Here is a 20,337-nt window from a genome sequence, read left to right on the forward strand (position 1 = left end):
TTCAAATCAGCGATAGAGAACAACTTTGAATCACTAGCGATCAGCTTATACCTGATTTGTTTATGAACGTTCGCATCAGCAGAAAATACCCGAAGTGATGCAAACTCATGCTTCAATGATTGAAATGATCGACAGCGTTCGGTTTGTATATCATCCTCTAAACACTGATTTACTCTAGTGCATTTCTGTTCTATTGTATGTATATACATATGTTATATGTATAATGGAAATTCCATCGTGTACATACATACAACAAATGTATTTATGTATGTATGTACGTTCTCGATGGAATTTCCATTGCTTACGCTTCGAAAATTTGTAACATGCGCACATTTTCAAAGCTGATACATTTTTTGCCACACATGATTCAAATCAGTCCAGCAAAAAAATGTTGTTGTTTGCTGTACCCATAGATTTACCCATAGATTTACTTGTACATTTACTTATAGTTAACCCAAAGTTTTACGTCAATTCAAACAATCGTCGCAACGCTATGAACCGACATGATACGATTGGAACCGTTTACTCGACCGTGATTGCTGAAGAACAGATTGTTCGTGTTGCATCAGCTCAGTTGACGCTGGCGGTTACTCGAATTGATAAACAATGTTTTCTATGTTGAACTGAATTGATTTGATTGTGTTTTTGGCACGACTGTTTGTTCTGATATTATCATACTCTCTGATAGATGCATTCCATGAATCATTACAATTTAACTTCGACTTCTTCTTCTTCTCGCGTGGAAACCGCTTACGCAGTTATAGCCGAGTTAACAACAGTGCGCCAGTCGTTTCTTCTTTTCGCAAGGTGGCGCCAATTGGTGATTCCAGATGAAACCAGATCCTTCTCCACTTGGTCCTTTCCGGAGTGGAGGTCTTCCTCTTCCTCTGCTTTCCCCGGCGGGTACTGGGTCGAATACTTTCAAAGCTGGTGTGTTTTCGTCCATTCGGGCAACATGACCTAGCCAGCGTAGCCGCTGTCTTTTAATTCGGTGAACTACTATGTTAATGTCGTCAAAAATATATCTCATACAGCTCATCGTTCCATCGAATGCGATATTCGCCGTAGCCAACGCGCAAAGTACCATAAATCTTTCGTAGAACCTTTCTCTCGAAAACTCACAACGTCAACTCATCAGTTGTTGTCATCGTCCAAGTCTCTGCACCATAAAGCAATACGGGAATAATGAGTGACTTATAAAGTTTTGTTTTTGTTCGTCGAGAGAGGACTTTACTTCTCATTTGCCTACTTAGTCCGAAGTAGCACCTGTTGGCAAGAGATATACTGCGTTCGATTTCGAGGTTGACGTTGTTGTAGGTGTTGATGCTGGTTCCTAAATAGACGAAATTATCTACAACTTCAAAGTTATGACTGTCAACAGTGACGTGAGAGCCAAGTCGCGAGTGCGACGACCGTTTGTTTGATGACAGGAGATATTTCGTCTTGCCATCGTTGCTTCGCTGCCTTATCCATTCTGGAGAAATCAGAACTAACGGGGCGGTTGTTAATGGGCCTCGTGCCGTACCAATGATGTCCATCATGCCGATGATCAGTTACCCATAGGGCGCTGATCGACGCAATTGTACTTTTGAGCTGTCGCCAGCAGGATCCCACGTTAAACACTATCACATTGTTGTCAACAGTGACGTGGATGCCTAATCGGGATTAAGTTTGTTTGATGACAGGAGATATTTCGTCTTTTTTTCTCTTATTCATTCTGCAGCAGAACTAATATTGATGATGTCATATCATTGATACACTTATAGAAGATATTCGAACTGTGAAATTAAGTTCTTCAGCTTGAATTTTTTTCTCCAGCAGCAGATATTGAATTGATACATTGAAGATATTGAATTGCACGATAGGGAGTCGCCTGGTCTGACCGATCCGGACGGAGCTTTTAGTGTTGCTCAACGTCAGTTTACACAGCCGTATTACTTTTGCTGTCAAAGGTTGCTTTGAAATCGACGAAGTGGTGGTGTGTGTCGATTCTTTTTTCACGGTTTTTTCCAAGAGTTGACGCATGGTGAATATCTGGTCGGTTGTTGATTTGCCAGGTCTAAAGCCACACTGATAAGGTCCAATCAGTTTGTTGACAGTGGGCTTTAATCTTTCACACAATACGCTCGATAGAACCTTAAATGCAATGTTGAGGAGGCTTATCGCAAGGTATTTGGCGCACATTGTGGATCCCATAGCACACTTAAGATTCCAATCGTTGGGCATCAGCTCCCCTTTTTGATCATATTTTATAACATACATGCTCCTTAAAGTTCTAATCGCCGTGTTTGGGCATGGCCGGTCCGATCGGCCTCCATCGCTTTGTTGTTCTTCAGACGGGTAATTGCTATTTGAACTTCTTCATGGTCGGGCAATTCAACGTCTGCTCCATCGTCATCGATTGGGGAATCGGGTTTGCCTTCTCCTGGCGTTATGCATTCACTGACATTCAGCAGGCAGGAGAAGTGTTCCCTCAATAATTTTAGTATGCTCTGGGCATCGGTTACTAGATCACCTTTGGGGGTTCTACAAGAGAATTCTCCGGTCTTGAAACCTTCTGTTAATCGCCGCCTTGTTTCGTAGAATTTTCGATCATTACACCTGTCGGCCAGCTTGTCAAGCTCTTCATACTCACGGATTTCGACCTCTCTCTGTTTCTGTCTGCAAATGCGTCTCGCTTCCCTCTTCAACTCTCGGTGTCTATCCCGCACGTGTTGTGGCCGATCGTAACGTTGCGGGGTAGGCAGTCTGTTGTCTCTCCGCTGCGACACGGCACTCCTCATCATACCAGCTGTTCTTTTGCATTTTCCGAAAACCAATGGTTTCGGTTGCAGCTGTACGTAAGAAGCTTGAAATTCCGTCCCACGAGTTGTTGACGAGTGCTCTCAGAGAGCAAGAGTGCAAGCCGAGTAGAAAATCGTTCGGCTGTCTGTTGTGACTGCAGCTTCTCGACGTCGAATCTTCCTTGTGTTTGTTGACGTGCTATTTTTGCTGCACAGAGGCGGGTGCGAATCTTGGCTGCAACAAGATAGTGGTCCGAGTCGATGTTAGGACCTCGGAGCGTACGCGCGTCTAGAACACAGGAGACGTGTCTTTCGTCTATCACAACATGATCGATCTGGTTGGAGGCTTTTCGTTCCGGAGACAGCCAGATTGCTTGATGTATTTTCTTGTGCTGGAATCTAAAACTACAGATAATCATATTTCGGGGCCCGGCGATGTCGATCAGCCTCGATCCATTTGGAGATGTTTCCTCGTGGAGCGCTCCAAGTACTCATAGATGGCATCTTTGGTCACATCGTCCTTCTCTCCCGTCGGGGCGTGGGCGCAAATCAGCGATATGTTGAAGAACCTCGCTTTGATGCGGATTGTGGCGAGACGTTCATCCACCGGTGTGAGTGATAGTACTCGGCGACGGAGTTTATCTCCTACCACGAATTCCAGACCAAACTTGCGCTTCAATATATGGCCACTGTAGTAAATGCCACAAGGACCTACTCGCCTCAGTCCTTGTCCCGTCCAGCGCATTTCTTGGACGACAGTGATGTCAGCCTTTATTTTCACGAAAACATCAACCAGCTGGGCAGCGGCACCTTCTCAATTAAAGGACCAGACGTTCCAGGTGCATACCCTAAAATAGTAATCCATATTTCGTTTGCCGTGTTCGTCATCGAAAGGGAGGACTCTCATCCGAGGCTGTGTGCTACTTTTCATTGGGGGTGTTTTTTACGTAGCGGGTCCCAAACCCAGCGCACAACCCTATGTAGGGGATGTTTCGCCTTCTCACTTCAGCTCGCCTTCAAACGGATGTTCTTAGGCTACCCAGAGGATACTTGAGCCATATGTAAAAGAATCGTTTCTGGACACTCCCAAGTGAACGGCGATCAGATAACTTTCCACACTTGCGTGAACTTCTACACATGACTCCATCCTCCATTTAACTTCGACTAGTTGGAATAATTTACATTTCTCAAATTAAAAAAAAAAGTTACATTCATTTTGAAACTTTTAATTTTTATAATATTTATATATACCATACCTATAACACAATTCTACGCATTCGAAATTTTGAGTTAGTACCCTCTATCGTAAGCTTAAGCTAAAAATCAATTCTTTGGCAAAAATATTTATATATCCCAACGTTCCACACGCATTAAGAATCGAATTAATTAGTAGTTTAAAGTTCATGATGAAACTATGTTATCAGAAGCTTAAATCGTTTTTAGTTCTTCAAACACACCAAGCTTATTGGAAATTCCTATCCAAGTTTAGGGGGATATTATAAATTCTATACCTATAAAGAGTATATTATCAAAGATGACTTCATGCTTAAAGGCTCTGACATTCCACATTCCGCAATGGTTATGTAGAGAGTTTGCGATGATATGGATCGATACTCCCGATGTTGTATATCCACATAGTATCACATTGAATCAGAGTTTATGGTATCATTTTAAATATATTTTATTTTTTATTTTAAAACAATAATAAATATTAGTTTCTTTCAACTTTTTTTTCTAATTTACAGTAAGCAAACTCAACGCAGTCGACATATTTCACTTGCATGAATTTTTTTCGAAATGAAGTGATTCCTTGAGGACTTTTAATGCGGGAACCACAAAACAATATAATATAATATAATTGTATGAAAGAAATTATAATTTGCTGGGAATATGAGTCGCCTACATGTAATTGTTCATCCTGTGAAAAAGGAGTTACGTCGGGATAAATGTGGTTTTGATCACACACCAGCAGATGACTTCGTTAAATCACAAGTGAGTAAAATAAAACAATTGTTTAAAGGATTTTAATGTATAACATAATTTGTCCAAATTTAGTTTGTTAAATTCCTAATCAAAATTGATTTAGAAAGTCTCTTTTTAGAAAAAAAACATCAGGTAATTGTAGGAATAAAACGTTTCACAAATAGTGCGGCCAAGGTATATACCGTCAATTCACTTAATTCGTAGAAGGTGTAACAGCCGAAACATTTTAACCTTACTCTAGCGTAAGCTGAACAGTGGAGGAGAAAGTGTCTAGATATATCCACCTCACCCTTCTTCTTCTTTTTAATTGGCGTAGATACTTACGCGATTATGTACATATAACGTCGTTTCTTCTTTTCGCTTTGGCGCCATTGGATATTCCGTGTCCTTCTCCAGTTAGAAGGTCTTCCTCTTCCTCTTTCAATGTGGCGAAAAGTGTTTTCGTCCATTCGGACAACATGACCTAGCCAGCTTAGCCGCCGTCTTTTAATTCGCTGAACTATGTATGTCGATTTTACAAGCTCATCGTTCCACGATATGATGGTTATTAACCAACATTTGCGCAGGTGAAGTGAGGATTTTACAACCGCACATATGATGGTTATTAACCAACATTTGCGCAGGTGAAGATCCAGCGTCAGGGCACATGAAGACAGGGGAACACCTGCTAGTAGCCATTCTAATGAGATTCATCGGCTTTACGGCTTCCAGCTATTCAGTTTTGACCAAGCATCAAAACAATATTAGATTTGTGGCTTGATGCTATTGTTAATGAGGTCATATACCATACTCTATCCTGACTAGCTTCGAACGTACTATTGCGCTTCTGCTATCGCAAAGGTACATCTGATGGTACCTTAAGGCTGCCTATTATTCTTGAAAGCCACAGTAGTAGTCTGGCAGTATGAAACAAGAGTTGGTTGTGAGGTCCCGACAGACGACTTCCAAGGTCCGAATACTTCGAGAGTAACCTTAGGAGAAGGTCGAGAGCACCTTAGGAGATGTACGGTACGTCCGAAACTTTTTTCACCAGTTCATTGCGCCATGCACTGCATTACATGCTGACTCTCCACTGAAGTTGTGTAGAAACCGATCACGTCCCGGGGAAAGTTTCACTTTATTTAATGTTAATGTAAGCTGGCATTCGTCGAGTTTATTTATGAAGGCTATACTGCTCCCTCTAAGCCCTTCAATGTGGAAAGTGAGCATCGGAATTCAGACACCATCCTCATTTAAGATATTCTGAATTTTTCCCGACAATTCGCCAAAAAATGACTCTTATAAGCTTTTGAAAAAGGATTTCCATTAAACCCTCTTGGGCTTCTTTATTACCGACAACTCTTGCTTTATACTGCGCCTAGTCACCGCCAGAGCCGCTTTTGTGGGCTTTATTAATTGGATACATGAGGTTACGGATTTTAAAAAAATGAATTTTTTATTATCTTAAATTTTCAAGTTGTCCGAGTAATAGTTTCGAGGATACAGCCATGAGAACTTGTGCGCTCGAGGCTAGATAAGCTAAGTGCGCCGTCTTTAAACGCGTTTTTAACAAAACTGTGTTTCTGATTTCTCGAGAACTACTCAACCGATCTTCATGAAATTTTACCCAAGTCTTTGAGATACAATTCTTAAAGATTTGGACGAAGGATTTTTTTCCCTATTACAACCATTTAAAAAAAAGATTTCGCGAAATTTTCACTGAAATTTTGTAAAAATGTTTGCCAAAAATCCAATGTGTTTTACTTCACGAAACCCATGTAACTCCTTAAGCAGTCCTCAACTTGCATATCTAATCTGCCATAGTTGCAATGTTTCTGCCAGAGGAGGCAGAGAACATAAACTTAGAAGAAAGAATCTGCTCGCAGCACAGAAACTAACATAGGAATGACTTGTCTGGTTTTCTACCGAGACCAAAAAGCTTTCTATCTATCAGTATTATTGGTAGCCAAAAACCTACGGCTTCTTGTCCTTAATCAAGATATGCATTGTTTCAGTTCTCTATAGCCTGATCACTGTCCAGTCAAGAGCCGGTATAGACGGATATACTATACTTAGTTTCATCAATAGTGAAGGCTTCGGTTGGGTAGCAGACATGAGTTCGAGAGCGAGTTATGTATTCACTTTCGACAGCGCCTTCATTTTTGCTTCTCTTCAAAGATCTTCCATCCTAGCCACTGCTTCCTTATAAAGGGATGTTGATCGTTCGTCGGCGCATTTAGCAATTCCCTAAAAAGTAGTTTTTTCTCAAAATAATGTGATCTGGTATTAAAAATTAATGAAATTGGTTTATTAGTTCCACAACGCCTATGTACATATTTGTTTATAATTTATTACAAACTTGGGCTTACAGTGAAGTCATCGATGATTTAAATATGTAAGTGTACTAATTGGCGATGAATTTCCTTTCATCCAGTTTTCCAATGAAATGCAATTTTCGTTTGGTTTATTTAGTAGGAAATTAAAAGTTGGAACGAAGAACTTCTTTCAATGACGAATAAGTTATCATTTGCATTTGTTATTCAAAAATCCCACTTGGTCTAAGTCACAAATGTTGGGAAAATGTTTCCAATATTTTGTCTTCAATGTGTACTCGTGCAAGTATTTTCAAGGTTATTGCCACACTTTAGTTAAAAATTTCAAAGTCGAGTCGAATGTCAACACATATGTTAAAAGTCTCAAGCTATGGAAAGCAGGATAGCGCAGCAGGAGAACGTAAGCCCTACGAAGAAGAACAACAGAACACGCCTTTTCGCAGCTGGTCAATATTTTCTTGTGATGTCATATTTTATTCAAATGAAAAATGCTATGCATCCAACTTGCCGCAACACAATGTTCTTCCAAAGAGGTGTTGAAATCGAGAAAGGCCATGGGCTACTTGCCTATCTGCTGTGTTTGCTTCAATTAGGGTCATTGTACAACACAAAAAACTAAATGGCTGCCAGTGGCACGGAAATCTAACGGTGTATGTATGCATGTGTTAGTTGAAAGTATTGAAAGGACGACAGATTGTTCAAAACTGGCAGTAGAGGTCTCAGTTTCAGCAAGTTCAAATTTTCTATGGTGGCCACAGAGCAACTGGCTCACCTTGAGAATGGTCGCAGCAGGTTCAGCTCGATTTCGTATGGTAGCAACGCCTCACATTTCCGCCACTACTTAGAAACAAAAACAAGAACCAACCATTGACGCGGCCATCATTTGTCGCTTGACCGCATTCTTGGTTAAATAGTCATTAATAATGTAGCACAAATTACCCACCTACATACATCCTTTACTTAGTATAATTATCCGTAGGAGTGTTCACCCTAACTGTCCAATGCTTTTTATTTTATTTAAATTTATTATTTTTAACTTTTTCTTTTGTTTGCTTCTTATTTATTTATTCCCTACAGTGGCAGAGCTGCACCAAAAGCGTTGTGTATTTAATTTATCGTTGGCTTATTGCGTTGTTCTTCACCGCCGTCGTCATAGATTCGATGCTCGAAAAGGAGGAGGGTTCATCGACAAACTTTTGGCTGTATTTTATTTACCTGACCAACTGGGGTGTAATGCTTTGTATGCTTACGAATCTATTGGGCGCCATTTTGGTCACCACATGGCATTTTCATCCAGAGTATGCGGGTTAGTAATACTTATACACATATACCCAAATATGGGTCTACACTTACATTGGGTAGTCGAAAAAGTCTTTTCGTATTTCTAATCAAACTTCAACTTATTTTTTTTTTTTATATTTATACTAATAAATAAATAAAGAAATATGTTCCATTTTGGTCGACCACCTTTTGCAATTTTTCCGCTAGAGACATTATTCCATCGGTGTAAATCGAAATTTCGAAATTTCCAAAACGGAAGCGAGGGAACCATTGTTGCACCACACGAACTGATGCAGCATCGTCTCGTTACGGAGATTTCCTAGATTTTTTAGCTAACACACAGCGTGTGCAGCCTTACTTAAAAAGCCGAATATCTCGAGAAGTATGAATGTTAGCGATTTTGCGATCGGACCTTTTTTGTAGCAAATTAGATTTCCTTCAAGTTTGTCATTTACAATTTTTCTATTGCTCTTTTCATTTACGAGATAAATACAAAAAAATTCAAATTTCGTAGTAAAATCAGGTTTAGAGCTCTGTACTACCTCGCCGGTTTGAGTTTCGACTTTGTCGCAATGGGCACTTTTGTAGAGTGTTCAATTCTGCGGAATACGTGCCTAAAGTCGAAGCGATGCCTCTGGACTATAGAAATTTAAAGATAAAAGATCACGATTCTCGTGTATTTTCAATGGAAAATTTTTACATGCCTTGGTCGAGTACCTAATATATTAATATGAAAGGCTCAAATTTTCAAGGAATTTTTTTTAGGGAATTTCCAATGAAATTTCATGAGGGGATTGAAAAAAGTGAATAGTTCAAAAAAACACCCTAATGTACATATTTACGGGTTTCCAAAATTCGATTTTTTATTGTCTTGTTAAATTCTACAACACCTCTGGAATATTGTTCTAAATTTTCAAGTGTATCCGAGTAATAGTTTCGGGAATACAGCCTTGAGAACTTGTGCGCTCGAGGCAAGCTAGGCTTAGTGCGTCGTCTTTAAACGCGTTTTTCTCGAAACTGTGTTTTTGAAGTCGGTTGGCATGATTTCTCGAGAACTACTGAACTGATCTTCATGAAATTTTACACAGGTCATTGAGATATAAGTCTAAAAGACTTGGATGAAAGATTACAAGTATTCGAAAAAAAAATTGTTGCGAAATTTTCTTGAAATTTTAATTTGTTTTTTAAATGCATCCCAAAAATTCCAAGTTCTAAGTTAAGGTTTTAACTAAAATACCTATTTTTTCACTTTAGATGATCTTGTTAGGAGTTATCCTGGCAACGCGAGCGCAACTTTTTTCCGTGCGGTCACCGGATATAGCGTCGCATTGGACGAGTTTAAAATATTTTTTTCCAAATATTTCAGAATTTTTGTTGTTGATAGTGTATTTTTGTAACCATAAAAAATCAAATTAAAAATTTAGTTTTTTATATGAAAAAAATGTTGAAAAAGGCTGTTTTTTAGCCGAGGAAACCCATGTAACCCCTTAATAAATCACATTTCTAGCCTGTACAAGGTACGTTAAGGAAATGTTGGAAACCCTATAAAGACATTTAGGCATTCCGCCTGTCTGTCCATCTGTATATATGTACGCGAACTAGTATCTCAAGCTGTGAGATATCACGAAGTTGCTCATTTGGCAGAACCGTGGATACCGATTCATTATAGGATATAGCTGCCATACACACTGATCGATCTAGATCTAGCTCTTGTATGGAAAACTTTTCTATTTGACAAGATATCTTCACGAAATTCGAAATAGATTATTCTAAATCGCTAAGATAATATTGTTCAGATCAGATCGCTATAGCCTATAGCTGCTGTAGAAGCTGGCCGATCAAAACTAAAATATAAATATTGTAATATTTTGTTATTTTCTTTCTTACAGATAACCTTTTAAATATGGAGTCGCTGACTAGTCCATTCGTCATCTATTGGGGCATGCATATTATATCTTTAGTCCTTTCAATAGTGATAACCGTAATCTATTGGAGTGTGCTCTATGATGGTAAATAATAAAATACTATATTCAGCTCTTTTATTTCATAAACGAGCGAACAATAACAATAGCTAAAATGTCAAGGTTGGACAAAATACTATGATACTTTCGTAGCAAAATTTGCAAATAGGATTATCACGTTCCATTCTACAGAATTCACTTATTGGTGAAGATGAAATTCCATTAATTAAAAAATATTTTTTGGTTGAAGAAATATTTTATATTCATACAAACTCTCTTAAATTCTCCAAAATAACATAAAACACTAAACAAATCGTGTTCTCAGCAACTTATATATAAGGCAATGAGACGGTTGGTCTTAAATGAAGCAGTTGGAACTATTTCCTTAACAGTCGGGATTTCTATGCTACAACAACAAAGGACAGGGATAATATTTTAAGTGGAAGTGGTTCCTAATAACTTCCTGAAATACTCCTACATTGTCAATATTGAAAATCGGTCGGAGGTGGGGGAGAAATCTTTCCCCCTAGTTTCATTAAATTTAGTCAACAATGCCTCGTGAGATCCCTGTAACACAAACGCAATTGTATACTGCATATCCTAGCAGGTTACAGCTGAACCGTTTCATATTTGACCAGGCTTGATCACGGCAGTACTAGTTTAGGAATATTTCCTATAATTGTTGTGTTCACACTTGGCTTAATGTATCCATTGTCCTATGCCGACATTAACGATCTAAGATTTATCCAAAAATACCTAAATTCATTCATTCATGTCAACCTTAAAAACTGTAAACTCTCTCTTTCTAACAAATTGTTTAATTCTTACGTGTCTGCATTTCCAGCTGCTGAGAGCTCATTAAACGCCACGAACGTGCTGACACATGCCTGCAATTCCATTTTTATGTTCATCGATTTGCTGATTGTGGCACACCCGTTGCGGCTACTGCATATGTTTCTACCAGCGTTATTTGGTATCATATTTGCGATATTCTCCGTCATATACCAGACATGTGGCGGCAAAAACAGGTATTGATAATTCAATTTGTCATTTTCACAAACACATTTTATTGAATACTTTCATTTATTTATAGAAAGGGCAAACCGTACATTTATCACGTGATTGATTGGCGTGAACCGTTAAATGCCACGCTTGTGGTTCTTGGCGTGCTCCTGCTTACCTGCTGCATCTACTTGATACTCTTCACCATCTACAAGCTGCGCACTCTGCTCTATAGACGCATAAATAATGCCTCATACTACTTCCCAACAACAATGCCGCACACTGGCGGTGCCGAGAAGTCCGCAAATGGCACTTTGCCGAAAACAGTTAAAGGCACGGGCATCCAGCATTCGCCTTCCGGTATTTCTATGGTGTTCGGTAACTTCAACACGCCCACTGGCTATCATAACGAAGCGTTCACGAGTAGCACCGAGAAGTTGGAGCGGTATTAAGCAATTATTGCGGGGAGTTTACAGGGAAACAATGTGTAGTTCAAATTAAAATTGTAGGATTAATGAATATTATTTGTATATATGTATAGTAGTTTGCATGCCTGTTTAAAGTGTATTGATTAACACCTCATTTTTCGTGATTAATGTACAAAATAAGTTTAAAAACATTTATTGTTTCACTTTTATCTGCATTTAGTAAATGAATATTGTAGCGTATTGCTAGCAAATTGTTTAGTACGTTTTCCATCATTTTTAAGAATAGACGTAGCATTAGTTAAGAAATCTCGAACTGGTTGTGCGTATACCTTTAAAAAAGATCAAATACAAAAGATACAATATATAAAAACTAAGACTTTAAATTTTCGCAATTTTTGGATATTTACCATAAATATTTTGTATTATAAAAAAAGTATATATACAAGGTGCATTCCATAGTAAACAGGAATCTAACGCCTTGTGGCTCCATTTACCGATGCGTTATAAATCTACTATCTTTATCGATTGTCCAGTGAGAATTTCATGACATTTCATTGATTAAAAGTGAAGTTATTGCGTTTTAAGTGTCAGTACGTTTGTGTTATCGGTGCGAAAATGAGCTTCGAACAAAACCCAACATTAAATTTTGTATTAAAATTGTTAAAACTTTTACCGAAACATTTCAATTGATGAAACAAGTTTGGTTTCAACGTCTTCAAAGTGTTCGTGAGGACATAAATGACGATCAACATGTGGGCCAATTAAAAACCGTGATCACCGGAAATTCCATCGAAACTGTGCGTGAATTCATCAAAAATCAGCCGAAATCATCATTGAAATTCATGGAAATGGAATCGAACAACTCCAAAACATCGATTTATAGCATTTTGACCAAAAATTTGGGCTTGCGAAAGGTGTGTACACGGTTTGTTCCGCACAAAATGACGGACGACCATTTGTACTGTTTTTTTTAAGTCCTGTTTACTTTGGAAACCACCTTGTACACTAGCTTACCCCGCAGGCGCTGTCCTGCGTTAAAATATGTGTTTTGAAATGAAAAGAAAGTTGAGTTTATATTGTGCTAAAAATCATTTATTTGCGATTTTTCCACATTTTTTTCAATGTAGCGCAGCTTGTTTCGGTGCGTAAATGTACATAGAAGATGGTTTACTAACTTGTGAGCACGCCACGTATATCTGGCCGTGTGAAAAACATAGCATTTCCAAATTTATGCCACACACTATGCGATTGTCCTTGTGTCCTGTTGATTGTCATCTCAAATGCAATTTTACCTGGAAACTGAATTGATTTGAATTGAAATGGCAAATCGTTGGTACTCAAAGCAATTTGTAGAATTAAGAATTCTGCCCCCTTGTATTCGGTAGCTGCGTCACAATCAATCGGGTTCCATTACACAGTTTCGGCACATGAAGATTGGGAAACATAATAATGACAGATCCAACTTTGAGACGCAAATGATGCGACGGTATACCAAGCCTCTCCAAAGAATTTAGAAATTCCACTGGATAATTCACGGCTCCGTATTCATTGTCAAAACGATCGATCGATTTGTATGAGCGCAACCCTCCCGGAATTTTACTTTGAATCTTCAAGTTTAAATCATTAACATCGGTATTTTTGGATGCTAAAACTCCGCGTACACTCAAGCAATCGTAGTTACGATAATTTGGCCAACGTTCGGATAAACATTCGTGATGAGTTCATCTTTCGTTGAAGTGAATTGACAAAAGGCAGGTGGAATTGATATCAAACCACTAGAAGTATCAACCGGAATTTGCCCATTACCAATTCTTAGCGAATACGATGTAAAATGTCTTCGGTAATGACATTTTTGTTCGTATCCCATAATTGACACGTATGATCATCGCGAAAAGAGTGCGAACTTAAGTGGCATGCGAAGTAGCTATCGCATCGTTAGATTCCAGTGATTATCATGTTCCAGCAATTGTAATTGCTGGCATGATTCTCAAAAAATTGCACACACCGTACTATTCACAATACGCAATGATTCAAATGAAGTTGAATCGCGCACATTAATCAATAGCAACCGAAGGTAGAAGCAGTCGTCGTTTTTCGGGTGGATTGTGTAAATTCGTCCTAATGCAGTAGTTGATAACACACCTGGATGTTCTTCTGCTGGTTGGCCTTGCTGTCTGTGTAACCATTTCTTCGACGATGCATTCCATGTATAATACCAAGGCATTTCCGAATAGAGCAATGTTCTCGCAAACGGATCACTGTCGCGAGTTGATAAAAATCTCGTCAATGTCGATTTTGTTGTTGGCGCTGTTTCTGTTGGCGCTGTTTCTGTTGGCTGTACTGTATTCAAAGGGTTCAAATACACTCTTTAGCCTTCTCCAAATGAACTGCGAGATGCACAACAGTCGGAAAATGTTCATGAATTGCAAAAAGTAAATATCTCACAAGGTTGATCGGTGAAATATTTTACGGCCATCAAATATGAAAATTAGTCAAAAATACAGATTATATCAAGGTTATGACTGTTCCGGAAATTAAAGTCTGGAAAAGTTTTATGTTAATAAATGGGAATTTTACTAGGTAACCCTAAAACAACAAATTATAAAGAAATTGGGAAAAATATGAGTTTTATTTGAATACTAGTCTAAACCCGCGGCTCCGCTCGCTCCTTGTTGTCATGGATATCATTTATCGTGATAGTAATATAATGGAATAGTTAAATTGGAAATCTACATATTTTATTGACTTCGTAAATCACTGAAGGGATCGTGTGAGTGTGAAATTTTCAAGATATAGATTTTTTTGTTGCATTATCGGATACTATACGCTATAATAAACATTCTTTCAAATTTCGAAATCGAAGTTCAAATTATTACGGTCGTTACAGCCTTTCTTGTAGAAAGAGAACAGAGTGGGGAGCGAAGTGACTCCAATCTTTAAACGCGTTTTTCTCAGAATAGTGTAAGCTTCCATAGCGACTTTTCCACAGATTACAATTTCTTCTGACAGTTTGTTGTTTTTGGGCTATCGACGCAACCTTGTGTTATTGAAATAGAGCAATTCTCAAAAACTTCAATGTAGACCGATGTGATACATACATATATCAGAAATTAGTTTAGTCTTCTCTTTTTAATCATTCGATAAAGTTTCGGACTTTAGTGCTTGAGTTTTCAATTATTATGATTTCTCACCTCGTGGACAACTCTCAAGATCAAACACAAAATATTTTTATCTCTCTACCTCTACATAAACAGGTGAGAACTACAATATATTGAACTGATTATGTGAATATTGCGGTTAATCGTAACAATAATTCTTACAGCTAATCGTAATTAACGTAATTAGTCATCAAGAGCTACACTTATGAATGCTAACGATATAATTAAAGGGTATCTCAGTGCATATCAGTCACTTCGGTCTACTAGAGCATGTACATATGTATGTATGTATGCATGTGTGGTTTGTCGCGTGGCAGAGTACTTAAGTGGTGATAAATAAATGTCATGAGACTGGTAATGATACCGATCTGTGTACTCACAAACATAAGCACATGAATCCGCTTGAACAAAGTTACACAAAGAACTTTAAAATCAATATAATTAACAATTCAGTGGGTGCTTGTGGGAATTTTCAAATAACGTCCAAACACAAATTGTAGAAGACTACAGAAGGTTCATGTAAACAAAACCAATGGTTCAGGTGTGTACGTACCTATGAAGGTATGAGTATTTGGTACTTGTAGCCATTTGTCCCGCTTTTACGATATACTACTTATAAATCAACTAGCTTCATAATAAAACGTTTAAACTTTCAATGACTATCATTTATGTATGCCCCTGGGAAGTTAGCGTTCATTACAGCCGGTCGACAGAATTTTCTCGAGCCCACATACTGCATACAAGTATACCATATATACGCGTACATATACCAGACGATATGCTCAAAATTGTTTGAGTTTTCTTCGTTGGTGAAATTGTATTTGCAGTCAGTATGATAAACGACTTCTGAAGGGGTATGCGCTGATATAAATGCTCCTTCTGATGGAATGAAATAAAAATAAAAGAAATGTTTAAATAAAAGAAATTAGTTAGTTTCTCCGTCTTCTCTATTGGTATTATAATCATATAAAAAGCATTTTAGACACATAGAGTGCAAACTTAACGATTTTAACCAACCGTTTTTTTCTTTAAGTATGTATTCGTTCTAAATGCAATTTTTTGTGTGTAGTACTTTTGCTTTGACTATATAACTGATACTGCTCCATTATTGAATATGTCCAAAAATAGAATTTTCACCTCCGTCAATCCGTAAAGACACATTCCAAGCAGTGTGGTCTACAGATTTTAATTCTTTGGATTTGTCGATATCATTAAAAACGCACTTCTAACTCATAATGAATGTTTGTACTTTTTACAGAAGTATAGAAGTCACATGTTTCAAATTTATATTCGGTACACTTTAGCATATGCACATGTTAAAACTTACACGAAAGCGTTCAAAAATTGCCAAGTGCACAATATTCAATATGAACAAAATTTTTCTAAACTAAACGAACTCAAGCTTTGTTTACCGGAGAAGTCTTCATCACTGCTAGGTCCCAAGTTATCAAATCCTGAAGTAAATCGGAGGCATGATAGCATTTGACCGAATAAAAATCTGCGTTGGTACTGGTTACCTAGTCCCGACTGTCATGGGAATGTGTATGTAGTTTGCGTTCTTTTAGACCTGACTACTATAATGGTGTGCATATATGTAGCTACTGTTCTGATCAGAAAACACAGATAAGTGTCCTGATATTTAAAGTGGATAATTAATATAGCGGTTTTAACAAACCAGCACAATGGTTGCTGCTTACCACAAGATCCAGGTTACTTTACACGAGGTGTGTTCAGAGAATAATTGGAATTTCATAACAATAATTCAAATTTCATAGAAATCTAACCTCAACGGCTGCTGCAGACAAAGCAAACATTGAATCAGCCGGCTTATATGTCAGCATAATAAACAAAAATTAACAATTGAACTCTCCAAACTTTTGGAATTTTCAAATTCTTGTTATCTTTTGAACAAATCAATAATATTCTCACCAAGTCATTTAAGCGAAAAAATCTTTACCTTATTCGGACGAACTTTTGGTGACTGTTCCATGTCAACAAATGTTCTTGTCATCTAGATCATGCTGTCTGGTTAGAATTTGTTTTTATAGACGTACGTCAAATCAGCAGTATTCACCGGTAAACTCTGTTTTATTAGAAATAAAAGATTTATACTTATATTTGACATATGTATGCAGGTGAAAAGAATGTAAAATTATTTTTTTCAGCCCGTAAAGAGACCTTAGTTTACATTACATATTGAGTTCAAGCATTAGTAAGCAAGGCCTTAACGGCTAGAGTGATTTAACGCTAGGTTTTTAACCTGCTCTTCTATAATACCACGATTCACACCAATTACGTAACATGAATATTTAGAAAACGTAATTTGAAAGTTGATTTGATAAGGACTGTACCGAAAAAAACTGCACACAATGTTTTATTTGTAATTAAGTTTTGTTTGTAACTTTTTTTTAATAATAAATAGAAAAGTTTTTGTCCACTTCTAATTAAAACTAGTAAAAAAATTGTTCTTTTAATTTTTGCCGAATTTGTCGTTTAATTCCCTTCATTAAATTCTCTACACCTTCTTTTGTAACGGCTCGACTTGCCTTAAGCCAGTTTTTTTTTTTAAATTCGTCGACGTTTTTGGGAACTCGATGATCCTTTTTTAAGTTCCGTTTGACAATTGCCCAATATTTCTCTATCGGGCGTAGGTAGATCTGTAGCGTTTGGAGGGTTCTCCTATTTTTTAACAAAATTGACATTGTTATCCTTCTAAAAATAATAATATAATAAATAAAACATAAATATATATAAATAAATATAAATAATAAAATAATCTAAATCGGGCCACAATAATGTTGCACTATGTGTTTTTTATAAAATGGTATTAGGCGACGGTTTAGACACTCCTTCTTATAATTGTCGGCCGATATAGCACCCTTTGTGAAAAATGGAGTGGTCTTAAGGCCGCAAGAGCAAATAGCCTACCAGATGAGTATTCTCTCGGCAAATTTTTCTATTTCAATTGTTGACACTGACCGGTCGACAGTACCATCTTTTGGTTTTGTATAGAATTGGGGACCTGGTAATGCTCTTGAGTCTATTTTTACGTATGTTTCATCGTCCATTATACTTGTAACACACTCAACAGAATCTTTTAGCAAACATTGGTACAACTTCCGTAGTCTTGTTTCCCCTATTTTTATTTGTCGTTGACTTTTTTTGGGAATCTTTTGTTTTTTATAAGTTTTTAAATTATTTCTTTGCTTCACTCTTTGAATCATAGTAGCACTGTTTTAGCTTTTTTCGCCAAATCGCACACAGACATTGATTTGTTTTGATTTATTAAGGCCAACACGTTTGCTTTAATATTTGGATCACTAGGGCCTTTTTTATATTACATATTCTAAAATATTATAAAATTTTTTACACCATTTACACTGACTTTAAACCGTTTTGCAAGCTTTCTGTATGAAATCCTTTTTTAGTGCAGTAATTGTGCACAATTTGCCTACGCACGTGCTCTTGATTCGAGCCATCGCGAAAATGATATTACTAATGACAAATAGGAGCGGAACTGATCACGCTTTCTAACGGTATTTACCGCAATGTGATCAAACGGCTAGTTCATGAGAAATATTGAGTTGAAAGTGTGCAGTTTCTTTTCGGTACAGTCCTTATATTAAATTCATTTACACCATTCGAAATTGAAAGAAACTGCGGCACAGTAATTGCGGATAACTCCTGAAAAAAATTGATATTAACAATAATATTTTCATATACATAGACCTCGTACGTTACATAAAGGCTACAGAATACACAAAATCTGAAACTAATCTGTATTTAGCGGCCACTTTTTGCGATGATTTATTTAATAATGATTGAAGTTTATTCAGTAACTTCAGCGTATACATAATCACAGATTTAACGAAACAAAAATATAAGTTTTATAAAATAAGCACATACATATATCCATAAAGAAAGTATATTCTCAAATATTCACTTATAAGTGCAAAGAAATGTATTCTTGAGTTTTTTGAAGCCGTGCCACCAGCCAATTAAGGATATTAACCAGTTAATGATCCCGCCCAATTGTACTTCAATACATAACTAGTGGGAACCAACAACTTGCTCTTTAGTCTATACATTATTCCTGAAAAGTTTTATCCCGTTATATTAATTGCCTTTTGATTGAAATTCGAAAGGAAACAAGCATATGCAATTTAAATTCTGTTACATACTTATGAAGTAGGCGTAGCTGCAATTACATATCGCCCATTTTCACACCGTAATAACCAAATGTGAAAGGAATGTCACAACCAAATTTGGTTAAAATCGGTCGGAAGGGTCTCGAGATATGTGTTTTCACCTAAAAATGGACGGGGTCACCCAAATACAAATATTTTTATCATCTTCAACATAGGGTCCTGAGCCAAGCATGCATATTTTAATTGAATATGTCATAGGCTTGTTATAAGCTTCAGCTGAGATGGCATTTTGTATGTATTTTCAACGACTTTTAAATTTTTTCTGTTTGGGTTCATTTTGGAGCATCATTCGCTAGATTGTTGGGCCGTGCCAGCGTCATTACATTGCTTTAACGTTTCCTTCCTCTTAAACGCGCGTTTCGCCACCAGTAATTATAGATTTGACGAATGTAGAGCCCTCAGCAACGGTGACAATAATCTCATTGCTATCTCTACTGGACATCTTGAAAAAAATTCAGGTTTTTGAAATCCAAAGATTAACTAGAAAGTGTTAAATCATCTGCTATTTTTCTGATGCCGACGCGGCGAGCACTGTTGCTTTAACGTTTCCTTCCTCTTTTTGACAATATTATCGTCATTAACTGATGTCGATGGACGACTCGCATGAGGCAAGTTTTCGATGACTTCACGACCTTCAATGAATGCTTTGTGCCATTCAAATACTTACCACTATACTTTCTGAAATTTTTTTTCGGACTTTTTCCTTCGTTCGTTAAAAAAAAAATAAACTAAAACATTAATTTCAATTATAGTGTAAATGAAATGAAATTAAATTTTTTTTTTTAAATTATTCCATCGCATGCCAGTCTCCTTACATTTCCAGCACATTTTGTAAAGCTCACTAACTTATGTCTAAATAAAAAAGTTCTATAGCGCAGTAAGTACTGTTATAAAAAAATTTTGAGTGGCAAGCTTTGCGTGGCCACGAGTGTACAGTTAGAAGGCCCAAAAAAGCGAATTTTCCAGAATTCCAGAATAAAAATTTAATTATCTTGATGAAACCTGGTATATGGGTTCCTTGGTACAAAAAAATATTACGAGTTCGTAGATGGGCGTAATCGGACGTTGCCACGCCCACAAATCGTCATTAACCGAAAACCTATAAAGTGCCATAACTAAGCACTCAATTAAGATACATATAAAAGAATAAAAAAAAAAAAATTTTGTATAGAGGATCGCACTAGCAAGGGGCACATGTGGGCAAAATTTTTTGAAAAAGTG

At 37.2% G+C, this 20,337-nt stretch overlaps 1 protein-coding gene across 2 annotated transcripts in view; it reads left to right on the plus strand.

Annotated features, from left to right (window-relative positions):
• LOC126752652 (protein rolling stone) overlaps window positions 1–12,124 on the plus strand; it is a 35,190-nt gene extending 23,066 nt beyond the window's left edge. For both annotated transcript variants that reach the window (XM_050463605.1, XM_050463606.1), the window contains exons 3-7: window positions 4,529–4,775; window positions 8,156–8,384; window positions 10,249–10,368; window positions 11,165–11,348; window positions 11,414–12,124. In XM_050463605.1, the coding sequence (XP_050319562.1) occupies window positions 4,674–4,775; window positions 8,156–8,384; window positions 10,249–10,368; window positions 11,165–11,348; window positions 11,414–11,774 (996 nt within the window). In that variant the 5' untranslated portion in view covers window positions 4,529–4,673 and the 3' untranslated portion in view covers window positions 11,775–12,124. The remainder of the gene's footprint in view (window positions 1–4,528; window positions 4,776–8,155; window positions 8,385–10,248; window positions 10,369–11,164; window positions 11,349–11,413) is intronic.
• The last annotated feature ends 8,213 nt before the right edge of the window (window positions 12,125–20,337 follow it).

The sequence above is a fragment of the Bactrocera neohumeralis genome, chromosome 3, assembly GCF_024586455.1.
Source record: "Bactrocera neohumeralis isolate Rockhampton chromosome 3, APGP_CSIRO_Bneo_wtdbg2-racon-allhic-juicebox.fasta_v2, whole genome shotgun sequence".
In the NCBI taxonomy this organism is placed as follows: domain Eukaryota; kingdom Metazoa; phylum Arthropoda; class Insecta; order Diptera; family Tephritidae; genus Bactrocera; species Bactrocera neohumeralis.